At 38.4% G+C, this 12,950-nt stretch overlaps 1 protein-coding gene across 1 annotated transcript in view; it reads left to right on the top strand.

The window, feature by feature from the left end:
- Positions 1-12,950, top strand: part of XYLB (xylulokinase) — an 81,784-nt gene that overhangs the window by 7,259 nt on the left and 61,575 nt on the right. Inside the window, exons 6-12 of the mRNA XM_083860062.1 lie at positions 24-152; positions 1,414-1,479; positions 4,458-4,530; positions 9,943-10,061; positions 11,189-11,270; positions 12,283-12,323; positions 12,734-12,849. Coding sequence (XP_083716188.1) covers positions 24-152; positions 1,414-1,479; positions 4,458-4,530; positions 9,943-10,061; positions 11,189-11,270; positions 12,283-12,323; positions 12,734-12,849 — 626 coding nt within the window. The remainder of the gene's footprint in view (positions 1-23; positions 153-1,413; positions 1,480-4,457; positions 4,531-9,942; positions 10,062-11,188; positions 11,271-12,282; positions 12,324-12,733; positions 12,850-12,950) is intronic.

Raw genomic sequence — 12,950 nt, 5'->3', positions numbered from 1 at the left:
AAAGGTTTTTTTTTTCATTACAGGGCTGTTTTTCAGTCAGTAACAGTCCCATCTGGATGGATTCCAGCACAGCCTTTCAGTGCAGAGAGCTGGAGAAAGCCGTGGGGGGAGCCCAGCACCTGGCGAGTGTCACTGGCTCCCGGGCCTATGAGGTAAGGAATGGATGGGGAGAAAGTTCCCAGCACAATCCCATGATAGAAACAATTCTATCATCTCAGGGAGCTGCAGCAGGTAACCATCAGCCATTAACTATGAAAGACAGAGCTTTTGAAGAAACTCCAACCATACTGTGCTTTGCATTAGTCTCACAAAGGAAGATACAGAAAATTTTCAGTGAAATGAACCAAGCCCTGGAAATTTTGGTGCAATTGGAGTGAGCATTTAGCCAGTCGTTCCCAAATATAGTGTTGGGTGGTCCTGCTTGAAGTCTCAGGGCCTGGTTGTCCCCGGGAGCATCTTGTATAGCCCCATTTCTATTGGGATGGAAACCCAGACTGTGTTGCAGGTTTGTTTAGAGTAAATCCACCCACTTATTTGTGGATCACTGCTCTAGAGTACTCCAGCAATTAAAAGATTGGCCTTTTAATATTCCCTGGGGGTTACCAAGCAGCTGTTGACCTAAGAGAAGTGTTTCAGAAATTTGGGACACTGTCAGAGGTACATTGTCACTTGTCTCCTCTTCCTGAGTCTCCCTGTAACTGTGACACTGAGTTATGGAGTGGGAGCAGGGCTGCCCTCCAGGCATCTCAGCACTTGGCTTCTCATACTCTTGGTTCCACAGAATGAGGCTTTAACCTCCCAAACTGACGTCTCTGTTTCTGAATCATCATGCAAGGTTTATGGTCAATGTTGAAATCTGACTTTCCATACCACTAACTGCTTATTTTTTACTTGTTAAATGTTAAGGTTTCAGTGCTAGAAGGTTTTTTGATTATTTGACGTAATATGTGGATGAAAAATAAATATTCTTGTATCTGATTTTAGCCTGTGCTGGAGTTTCTGCTTTGAGTACGAAACTTGCTGCTTTAATTTCAATTCACCTGCCTCACAGGCAGGTACATAGATTGTGTAGCTTAAACCTTTTCAAGGATTTGAAGGCAGCATTTGAATTGTGCTGGTTCCTGTGCACGGAATAAGTGTGATTCATTCCATTGAACTGTCATTTCTGAAATGTAAATTATGGATAGTAATGCTTTTCCACATGCCTTTTTTTCAAAAGGTGAACAAAATTCTCATAATGAGACTATGTGTTATACCCTGTTTAGTGCAGATTGCCTGCTGTGCACTGACTTTCATCATGCATCAGGCAAATTAAATATCCAAAGTGCAATGTTCTGAACTCATTACACAGAGTTAATGATTATTGACTCCATTTAGGGTTTGTGTTTCTAAGCATTTGCATTTCTTTCTCAGCGTTTTACAGGAAACCAGATAGCAAAGATTTACAGCCAGAATCCTGAGGTCTACAAGCAAACTGAGGTTGGCTTAACTTCAATTCTCTTATTGGAAAACATGGTTGAAAATCTTTTCAAATTAATTTTGTGCAGATGTTTTTACAGACTTTTTTGCTAAAGATTATTCTGATTTTTGTGTTTGAATTTAAGATGAAAATCGAATTTTAACTTTTATTTTTTAATTTTGTTAAATTATTAGTAGTTAGGCAGATAAAAATCAGACATCAGTTCTACTTTGAGTGTTACATTTCTCAAGCTGCTGAATAGAGCTTTAAACTGAAGTTGTGGGGGGAGGAGAGCCTGAACCATCCCTGAGAACCATCCCACTGCTATGAGGTTGGGGCCAGTGCCAGAAGGAGATACCCATAACCTGGAGAGGTTTGGCAGGTCAGCAGGAGAGCACCTGAAGGACAGCAGCAACCAGTAGAGTCACCTTCATTGGTGGCCCAGCTTAAATGTTTGGGCAAACACACATGGCATGGGGAATAAACAGGAGTTAGAGGGCTATGATCCTTTTGGCATCATGGAGACATGGTGAGATGCCTCCTGGAGTGTTGGAATGAAGGATACAGGCTCTCCTAAGCTGGTTAATATTCAAGGATCACCTCCTCCAAGCTCTGAAGTGATGCATCCCAACTAAGATTAAGTCAGGCAAAAAATATCAGGAGGCCTGTGTGGATGAACCAATTGCTCCTGGACAAACTCAAACACAAAAAGGAGGTCTACAGAAGGTGGAAATAAAGGCAGTAGCCTGGCAGGAATACAGGAAGGTTGTCTGAGCAGTCAGGGATCGGGTTGGGGGAGCTAAAATCTTGACAAAATTAAATCCAGCCAGGGACATCAAGGGCAACAAGAAAAGTGTTAATAGGTATGTTGGTGATAAAAGAAGGACTTTGAAAAATGCAGGCCCTCTCCAAAAGGAAATGGGAGACCTGGTTACCCAGGCTGTGAAGAAGGCCAGGTACTCAATGAATTTTTTTGCCTTGGCCTTCATTGGCAAGAGTTCCAGCCACATCACCTGAGTCACAGCAGGCAAAGGCAGGGACTGGGACAATGAAGAACCACCCAGTGCAGAAGATCAATACCATCTAAGGAACCTGAAGCTGCACAAGTCCATGAGACCTGATGAGATACTTCCATGGGTCCTGAGGGAACTGGTTGATGAAGTGCCTGAGCCACTGTCCATCATATTTGAGTAGCTGTGACAGTCTGGTGAAGTTCCCACTGACTGGAAAAGGAGAAACATCAACCCCATTTCTACAGAGCAAAATAAGGAAGACCTAGTTTTCCATTACTTCAGTTCTTGATAGCATTAATCTTTTTCTTTTTGGTTGATTTTTTTTTAAATTTTTTTTAAATTTTATTTTTTATTTTTATTTTTATTTTTAATCTTAACCGTATGAAGCAGTTAATTTCATGAGAAAGATGAGAAAGTGAGTTGCAGAGTTGACTCTGTATCTCGTTGGAAAATGCTTAATTTTAAATTTTTTTCCTTCTTTTCTCTTACATTCTCATTGTAACTAGTAAGGTATGAGATGAAACAGAACACTAATATGGTCTGATCATAAGCTTAAGACTCAATTCAGAGAAAGATATTTTAATGGGGGAAAATGGGTCCATGGAACTGAGAACTGGTCAGACTGATTTCAGATTTTGAGGCTGTTTGAACTGGTGGCAGCTTTTAGCAATAAAGCTTATGCAAGATGTGTTCAAGCACAAAATACCTCTCTGCCAGAGCTGCTCTTGGGGACCCTCAAGGAGCACTTAACAGCTTGGCAGTCTCAATGACATGTGGAAGGTGGATGTTTCTGCTTCTGTAGGTCAGCTTGTTAAACTGGCTGGCTGATTCACAGTTTAACTTCATCCTTTTTTCCTTCCATTTCAGGCTAGTGCCCACTGGGGCATCACAGAAGGTAGGCCTTTGTTATCTGAGCACAATGTGATATATTCTTGGGGAGAGATGCACGAAGAGCAAGTGCATCATTAAATTTCCTGGCCATTACAACCACCTCTTAAGAGCTCTGACTATAGGCTGCCCTTGAATGCTGTGTGAAGCAGTGGTTTTGTTATCATTAATAAAAAAACCCTGTCATTTCTGGCTCACTCCACCAGTAGAGGTTTGATTCTGTTTAGTTATTGGGTGACAACCATATTTCTTCTGGGTGAGTGACAGCACAGAATGAGGAATTAATCTGCTTTTGTGCCAGCTTCTTGGGAACAGAATACCTGGTCATGCAGAAAGCCTGGTGGTGGCTGGTTAACTTGGTAGTTCACACAGCAGACGTGAAGAGGAAGCAGGTTCATGGAGGATCAGTGTCTTGTGTCATCTGGGGCATTTTTTGGGCAGCCCTACAGCTGGATTTCATGCAGCTGGAGCATGCCCTGAGGCAGAGCTGCAGGCAGTGGCTCAGTTCAAAGCTGATTATTGCCATCTCCTGGGAGTAACTCCTGGGAGGTCTGGGCTCTCAGCTGGAAGGAAGGCAAGGGGTCATGCAGAGGTGCTTGCAGAGCTTTGCCAGAGCTTCCAAAAGCTCACAGACCTGTACTGTGGGTGGGGCAGAGCATGGTTCTGAGCATTTCCCCTGTCATCAACACACAGGTGGTTTTGTGTGGTTGGTTTTTGTGTGTGTGTGTGTTTTTCTTAGAAAGTGTTTTTCTTAGAAAATGAGATTCTGTGATACACTGAAGTTGGGGATTCATGCTAACAGAGTATGTTAACACACTAGGTGTGTTTTGCATGTTTCAGAAGGCAGAGCTATTAACAGCTTTTGTCATGGGGTTACTTTTAGATTGATATGTGCTGTATTACTGTGATGGTCAGAACTGAATAATCCTTCTAGGTGTATTTTTGTGTGCTTTCTGGGCCTAACCTTAGGCATCTATTAACATTTCCTGCTTCCAATTACTTGATTTGTTTTCCACTTAATTTCTTTGAAGTGAATACTGATGTGATTTACTATTTCTCACTTTTTTTTCTTTCTTTATTTTTTTTTTTTTTCTCAGAGAATCTCTTTGGTCAGTAGCTTTGCAGCTTCCCTTTTCCTGGGAACTTATGCACCCATTGATTACAGTGATGGTAAGTGTGGGGTTTTTTTCATAGTAACAATTTAACAAGGAAATTTTCCTTCCCATCCTCACAATACATAGATGGGTGACAAGATCTCTGGTATTTGCTTTCAATCTTTAAATTTTAATGACAAATATATTATATTTTAAGCTAAGTTAGTCCTTTCAGTTTGTTGTTACCTATGCTAATCTATCCCCATCATACTGACTCCCACTTCTATCAAATGGATCCACAGAAAAGATTCTTAAATGTAATTATAGCTTTTTTCATTATTTTGTGATGTATAAAGAAGTGGTAAAAGATCTTTTAGAGGCATCAAAAAATTGTGGAATCTTAAACTAAACTTCAGAGTTGTGATATTTATTCTTTGGTTTTGCTGGTTTAGCTCAGAGGTGCACAGGATGTGAACATGATATATATAATGATGATTTTCCCCACCTAACAGGAGTATGGATCTTCAACAAAAGTATATTTTCAAAATGAACCAGAAAAAAACCCCATAAATAAAGCACAATGTACTAAAACCAGTTAACAAAAGAAATCTTCCATATCTCTCCATTCATCATAACAAAGACAAAAAAATGACAAGATCACTGTCTCTCTTTTCTGTTGTGTGTTATCTCAGTTATCCACTTTTAAATGGCAATTTTAAATGGCAATTACAAAGGCAAGCATTTTCCTGGGAGCACTGGTGTTATTTCTAAATAGCATTTTCTGATTCTGGTCTGAAACTAGAAGAAGATATATTTCAGAGCTGAAAGGTTAGATAACAAGGCTCTCTATGGAATTTTTTGCATTATAGAGATGTGGTTGACACCCATATGTTAAGACCAATTCATTTTTTTCTCCTTTATTATTCCATCAAATCTTACAGGAAAAGACAAGACACCTCAATTTTAGCTAATGGATAACTAACTTGCTCTCAGAGCTTCCAGTTATACTTGAGACCTCAGAAATGGCAAGGCTATCCATGCTTATTTCATAACACTTGTGAGATTATTATATCTGTTTTCTGGTCCTGTCCTTTTAGCCAAGTATTTCACGGCTGAATTTTATTTTTTTTTTGTGTATTATTGGCAACAATAACTCTTTGGAGATTTGCACTTTGCTCCTCAGCAGGTCCAAATATTGAGCACTTGAGCTTCTCAGCCACCTACTGTATTTCAAAGAGAAATAGTGAGATCTTTAGGTGCTTTTTCTGATAAAGAAACATATTGATTTTTAATTTTTCAATGAGAGTGAAGTGTTAATTTTGATTAGAATGTTTAAAATTATAAGGATTAAAAATATTTATGATTTGACTTTGGTTTTTTGGGTTTTTTTTTGATAATGTTACTTTACCTTTTCTGCTTGGAAGCCAGTGGAAGAAAGCCATGCTTCTCCAATTTCAGGACATGAAAAATAGTTTGAAAACAAAATATTTTAAAGTAAAGAAAATTAACATTTCCTTAATTGGAAAATTTTTTTCGAAAATGAGTCACATTTTTCAAACAGCTCCAGGAGAGCTTGTTCTGTTACACTTATGGATATTTACAGAACCAGAATAAAAGTTATGTGCTGTTCAGAGCATGTAAGATTGTTCAATCTTTGTGTGAAAAAAGATAAGAGAACTAAGCAGGATGTTACAGTTCTCTTTACAAGACAAAAGATTTTTTAGCATTGTAAGCTATATTTTACCTCATTCCTTTCTTCTGTTAATATAATGAGTGAGAATTCTAATCCCAATAATAAAATATAAGTATAGTGGAGGCAGTAGTTATTTGGAGGCAGCTGAAAAACTTGTTTTCTTGTAATTTAGAATTTCTTACAATTCACTTGATCTTTTACTTAGCACCTGTGTATTGTAGTTTAAAATGCATCTCTCAAAATAATATTCAGATAATAGACCTATTCTTCATTTCTGTAGGTTTAACTTCAGGTCATATTGTCTTTAAAAGACCCTGTCATATTGTTTAGCTCTACACAATAACTTATCTCTCTAAATTTGCAGATTATTGTGGGAAATGTGCTATTCAGTTTCAGGATTTTTTCCTTTTCTTCTTAAAGGTCCAATCTTTTAAGGTTCAAAACACTTGTGAATGGCTGAGCACCCTGACTGATTGATTTGAAAAAAAAAATGAAATTACCTTCTAGTGGAATGAAGAATGATTTTCATTTGTATTGTGCAGATGTTAAAAGTAAGATACATCTGGGACCTAAAGAAGTTGAACACTTGGGGCATTTTTTCTTTTAGAAGACACCTTAAAGAACAGCAATTCAGCTCTTGACCTAGAGAAGCTTTATCTTTTGAAAGGCTTTTCTAAGAGCCTTAGGCAAATCATGGCTTAGCATACTTGTTTTTTGTTGTTCTATCAAAAAAGGATGTGTTGGACTGAAGCCTTTTCAAAAGGCGTGTGGTGAATTTACTCCTCCTGTTGCTTGCGTGGTGTCAGCAGTTACACTTCTCATGGCTTTAACTCACTGAAAAGGCAATCCAGAGGGCTGTAATGCAGAAACACTTAAGTGCTTATAAATGTGTGCAAATATTGATCTTTACTGTGTTGATTAATAAAACCAGTTAGTCTGCATTGTTGGGTGATTGTAATGAAAGTGTTTGTATTTTCCTCTTCTCTCCAAGTGTTCAAGCACCTTACACTTTTGTATTTGTAGTAAATATTAGCCAGTCCTGATTGTGCTCCTGGTCATTCTGTGCTAGAAGTCAGTGATGTTTGCAGTGAAATATGGAAATTTATTGATCCATGTTTTGACCCTTTCCTCAGTTCTTACTGTGCCATGGCCTTGGCTGTTGGCCAAGGGCTGCCTTTGATTTTTGCTTGTTTTTTCCCCTTACTCCTCAGATTAGTACTGATTTTGTGTGTTGTTGTCTACATCTTTGTGATGTAGATCATGAGCAGAGGTGCTAGAGTTAGGAACTCAGTGTGCATCATTCCTTGTATAATCAGAGGAGCATTCAGCTCTGTTTTTTATTTTCCACTGACTACAGACTCCCGTGCCCACAGCTGGATAGGATAAATCCAGCCCGACAGATTAATAGTTCTTCTAAAACAGTTGTTTCGCATTTTTTTAAAATCAGTTTCTGAGGTTGGGGAAAATTGCTTCACCTCTCTTTTCTCAGGGCATGTGAAAGTCTTTGTGCCACTGCATCTGCCAGTCAATAAACTGAAGTGTTTCTGTATAATGTAAACATTCAGTTATAAAGATTAGAGGCATTTCTGCTTTATGCAGGAAAGATTGAAGGCTGCCCTAATGTCATGTAAAATTGCATTGGAGGATTCTGATGAAATATTTCTCTAGGCTTGTGGGGTGTGGACCAAGAAGGATTAAAAACAAAACAAAACAAAACAAAAGAAAACCCACAGAAAACAACAGCCAACCTTTCTGTAGAAAATTCCTATTTATTTAAAGACTCTGTTCCCCACTGCTTTAGTTTAGTGAAGAGGTTCTTGGCCTTTTAGATCATGGACTTTTCCAGGAAGATGTATAGATTTGTGTATTTCCTTGTAGAAAGCTCTGTTATGCCTGAGAGCATGGAACACTTGGCTGCTTCCACCCTCTACCTCTGAAAAGTGCAGGTGGTGACTCTGGGCTGAGTTTACCCTGTCAGGACACACTTTACTCTGGGAAGGAGGGGATGGCTGCATTTAATAGTGATCTCCCATAGGGAACTGAGATAAGCTGGAGTAAATCTTGCCATCTTCCCTTTTCTGGGTATGTAGTAGTGATTTTGATGGCAGAAAAGGGATTTCCATCCTTTGCCTGTGGGATAGTTGTTGCACTTCATGCTCTGTCAAATTCCTACTGTTGTGTCACAGGCCAAATATGTTAAGTCTGTTTAATTTGCCTGAAATGGGATTGGTTGATTTGGATAAAATTAATTCTGTTTTTATGTCATTAAGTATAATCCAAATATCCTGCTCCTTGGCTTGGGTTATTCCAGGGTCTCAGCTCGAGTGTGCAGCACTTTCTGTTCATAACACCTTGTGGAAACCTAGGTTCAGACCACGCTGGTGGTGCTTAGGATTGTACTGATAAATATAAAGTTTGTTTATAAATGCTATTAAACCCATTTTTGAGTCTGTATGAAAAAGTCTGCTGGGAGTTGATAGGGTGGGCCTGTTTGTGCTTGTGTAACCAGCAGCAGAGTGTGTGTGGAGTGTGTTGAAGGCCCTTTCTCAGAGGAGAAACACTGCTGGAGCCTTGTGATGTGCTGTCTGAGATGGGGCTTGAATCCTTTTCTTCCTCTGCATCCCAGCACTGCAAGCAAAGTCTTGTTCCACAGGCACTGCATGTGGCATCAACTTCAGCATATTTATGATTTAAAAAGCTTAAAAATGTACTGAATGGAAGGAAATAGCAGGTTTTCCTCTGTGCTTAACTCAGAATATGGCTGTATTTCTGAGATAAATAAGCTGTGGGCTGAAGAATCTTTGAAATTAGATTGGTAATAATCTAGAATAAGACTACTATGTCCCTGAGCAGCACTAACCAGAAATACATACAGATTTTGAAGTCTAATGAAATGTGCAATTAAAGACATCTTAGAATCATAAGCCAGGGGTGTGGAGTGCTCAATATGTTATAGAGATTTGGCCACTAACCAACTTCAATTAACTTTTAAACCAGCAATAAAACAGTGAGGAAAGAGCAATGAGAAACCAAACCAAAACTGCACAGGCCTTTCTCAGATCTGCTGATAGTTCTGGTGAAGAAACCAATGATCAAATCTGTTATTTAGGTTTTTTGCATCCTGTAAATCAGTTCACAGAACCTGGCCTTAAGAGGTTTGCACACTTGCACGTGTTGCAGATTTCAGTTGGGCTCCCCAGCATTCCTGAAAATCATGGCTTTGGTATTCAAAACTGGATACCAAATTGGCCTCGAAATTAGAGGCTTTATTTGAAAAATTGAAAAGAGAACATTAATATTAAAGAAGATTAGTCAGCATGGATTTAGATGCTCATAGGATACTCTGCTCAAAGGTAGGAGTAATGTAAAGCCACACCACCCAGGGGGGAATTTCTTCACTTTTAAGTCTCTTTAAGTCTTTGCTGAGCAGAGCACATCTTCAAGGGACTTGAAGTCCCTTTTAGTTACTTGAATCACTTTTAGTTACTTGTATGAGGTCCTTGTTTAAGGGTGGAAGATTTGGGGGGCAGTTGATGGGGAGCCATTGATATTCTTGTTTTTACTCATAATTTGTGAATGACCGAATTCCCTAGTGCACTGTGCATCAGAGAAGCATTTTCTGCTGCTCTTGCAGGTGAAAGCTCTCCAGAGTCTAAATTATCAGTATCCTTTATTCTTAGAAGAGCTGAAACCATTCTCTTTAAATGTAAAACATACAACTGTAAATTTTTTCTTGTTGGACTTTTCTGGTCTTTGCTTAATCCTATGCACTTCCTCTTTTGGTCTGTCTTGTAGGTTCTGGTATGAACTTGCTGCAGATTTGGGAAAAGGCATGGTCAAAGTCCTGCCTTGATGCTTGTGCCCCTGGATTGGAAGAGAAACTGGGATGGCCTGTACCATCCCACTCAGTCCTGGTATGTGCCTGGCCAGAGGAGTTGTAAGCAACAACTGGGGCTTTGCTGGGAGTTCTGCTAATGGCACTTAGAAGGTGTTTGTGTGTGCAATGCTGCTGCTTGAATATTTCCAGCTGTTTTGTGAAGTTTTTTTCCAATGCATACATCTTTGGAAACTGTCACCCATCATAGCTTTGGTATCTTTGGATTCTTGCATACCCTGGGCTGTGTGAGAGACTTTTTGGTAGATGCTCCAATGATAAGATTTTTTGTGGTCCTCTCCCGAGCACCTGGTCACTGCAGAGCTGTGCACGGGTGTTTATTGCTGCAGAAACAGAACCCAACATTTGCATTTCTCGACAGAGATCTTGTTTTCAGCTGTTTGTAGAGTTAATGAGGTAATCTCTGTGAATAATTTGGGATATTTAAAGCTCCTCAGTTCACGTAGCATAATGGTGAAATCAAATCAAGCTTCACATCTCCTGAGTAAATGAGTTTAGTCTTACTACCCAGCACAAAAACAGCTATTCTTTAGCTGTGCACATGTGAGGCAGTGGAGATACCCATCACCTGAGCCCTCTGAATTCACTGCTGATCTGTAATGGAGAGGAACATATTAAAAAACCCTTATAGATGTCCTTGTGTTTTCTATGGATAGTTTTCTTATGTTTTTTTTTTTCTCTATGGCTATCAAATGTGGCTTAAAAGAATACGGTTCTTGACCTCTAAAATAATAGGGGTCATATTCCAGCATTTGATGCTGTGATGTATATTAATGTTGTGTTTCCTCTTATGTTTGCATTGAATTTCTAATTTCTAGCTATTAATATTCATGTATATGTGCAAAACAGATAGATGTGTTTATGTTACTTGATGTGAATAACTGAAGAAAGACCCAAATCTAAAATGCTGCTATTTACCAGACTATTTCCTAATCTGAGGGTATTTTGTCAGGTTCTCAACAGCTACAATGAAAAAAGTGCATTAAATTTTTTTAAAATATTCATTTATCCCTTAAATGTTCATAAATTATTTTTGTAGCTTCTCTAGGGTTTTTCAGTTCTATGTTACAATACATTATGTCATATATTGCAAGATTGCATTCCATTTTTTTTGAGCTTTTTTCCTCTCTTTCTTTCTTTCCTTAGGGGCCCATTTCTCCATATTATAGTCAGCGTTATGGGTTTAGCCCAGATTGTAAAATAGTGGCATTTACAGGAGACAATCCAGGTGAGATGATTAACTGTGCAAGATTCTGTGGATATGATTATGTATGTACTGAAACTCTAAATTTATCTTACTGGTTCTCATGTGCTGCCTATAAAATGAAAGAATATTGTTTTTATCAGCATTAATTCCTCTTTCCAACACCCTTCTGAGATAAAGATATCTTGAATAGTCTGTGTATGACAAATTAATTTTCTTTTGCCAAGTAATCAGAGGTGAATTCATTTGCCTCTTGATAATTTCAGTTTTTATTTGCCTGCCTTTGAGAAACTATTCCTACTATGGACTGCTAACATTTCAGCTTAGAAAATAGGAATTTAAAAATGCTCTTGTACCTTTTCAAGCAAAAAGGTGGAGATGGACTTTGCTGTTTTTCTCTAAAAATTAGAGCTGTCCTTTTGTCAGACTGATAGATCTCAGTGCAAGGGAAGGTGTTAATTTAGGGCCAGTTTTTTGAATCCTGGAGACTGTTTCAGTGTAAAGCAAATGTTTCTGTTTCTGAAGACTGTGAAAATAAAATACTTCCTATATTGCAGTAGCTTATGCAGGTTTGAATCATTACAGAAGCTTCATCATGATATATTTTACATTCTTATTCTGGGAGTTGCATAACTCTGCATTTCCCAAAAGTCCATTTTTTTTCTTTTGGAGACGCAAATTCAACTTAGTCCAATAAATATGTGATTAATCTGATGGAAGTGGGAATGTTCCTCCTTTAAAGTGTGTTGTTAATCAAGGGTCCACTGTATATAAAACCTGAATACATAAACCATTAGAACAATCACGCTGTTCTGTAATCTTTTGTCTTGAGCCCTTTGATTTTATTAGAAAATCACTCCCTCACCCAAAAGCTTTGCCCATCTTTTATGGTGGATAACCCAAGGTCATTGGGATCATATTTGCCATTTAAATTGTACTTTGAGATGGCGCTTGGAATGTCCTATGATGTCTCAGACAACAGGCTGTAAATGAGTTAAAGAGCTACCTTTGTACCTGATATTCTTTTTGCTTTCAGCGTCACTGGCAGGGATGAGACTTCAAGAAGGAGACATTGCAGTAAGTCAAAACACTCTCCTGAAAACTGTCCGTGTCCTTGGATGCTTGAAAAACTTGAGATGTAAATAGCTGCAGGTTGCCAGTTAAATGTACCTGCTAATGTTGATTTACTGCTTATTGGATTTATGCTTGTTCTATTTCTATCAATCTGTAAGCTGCCTGAAAGGTTTTAAGTAAACTCTTGTGACTATTTTTAACTAATACTCCAGACATTAAAACCTAAGTCTCCATCTAGTATGTATTTCACTGGCATGACAGCCTAAGTCAGAGCTAGCTTCAACACGAATCCAATTGACTTAATGTGTAATTTAAAAACAATTAGTGGTAATAACAAATGGTTTTAATTTAATTTCTGTATTGCTTTCCATGCACATTGTGATAAGGCTTCAATTATTTTTTTTCCCCTCCAGATTAGCCTTGGCACAAGTGACACATTGTTCCTGTGGATCCAAGAGCCAACTCCTGCCTTAGAAGGTCATATCCTCTGCAATCCTGTTGATTCTCAAACATATATGGCACTTTTATGGTAATATCATTTATTTTTTTTACATCTGGGATCGATAACATATATTTCTTTCCCTGTGTTAGTGCTTTTTATTTCTTTTGTGAAATGATAATGAATAGAAC

Source organism: Zosterops lateralis (genome assembly GCF_965231275.1).
Source record: "Zosterops lateralis genome assembly, chromosome: 1".
NCBI classification, from domain to species: Eukaryota; Metazoa; Chordata; class Aves; order Passeriformes; family Zosteropidae; genus Zosterops; species Zosterops lateralis.
This window is presented reverse-complemented; position numbering and strand designations above follow the sequence as displayed.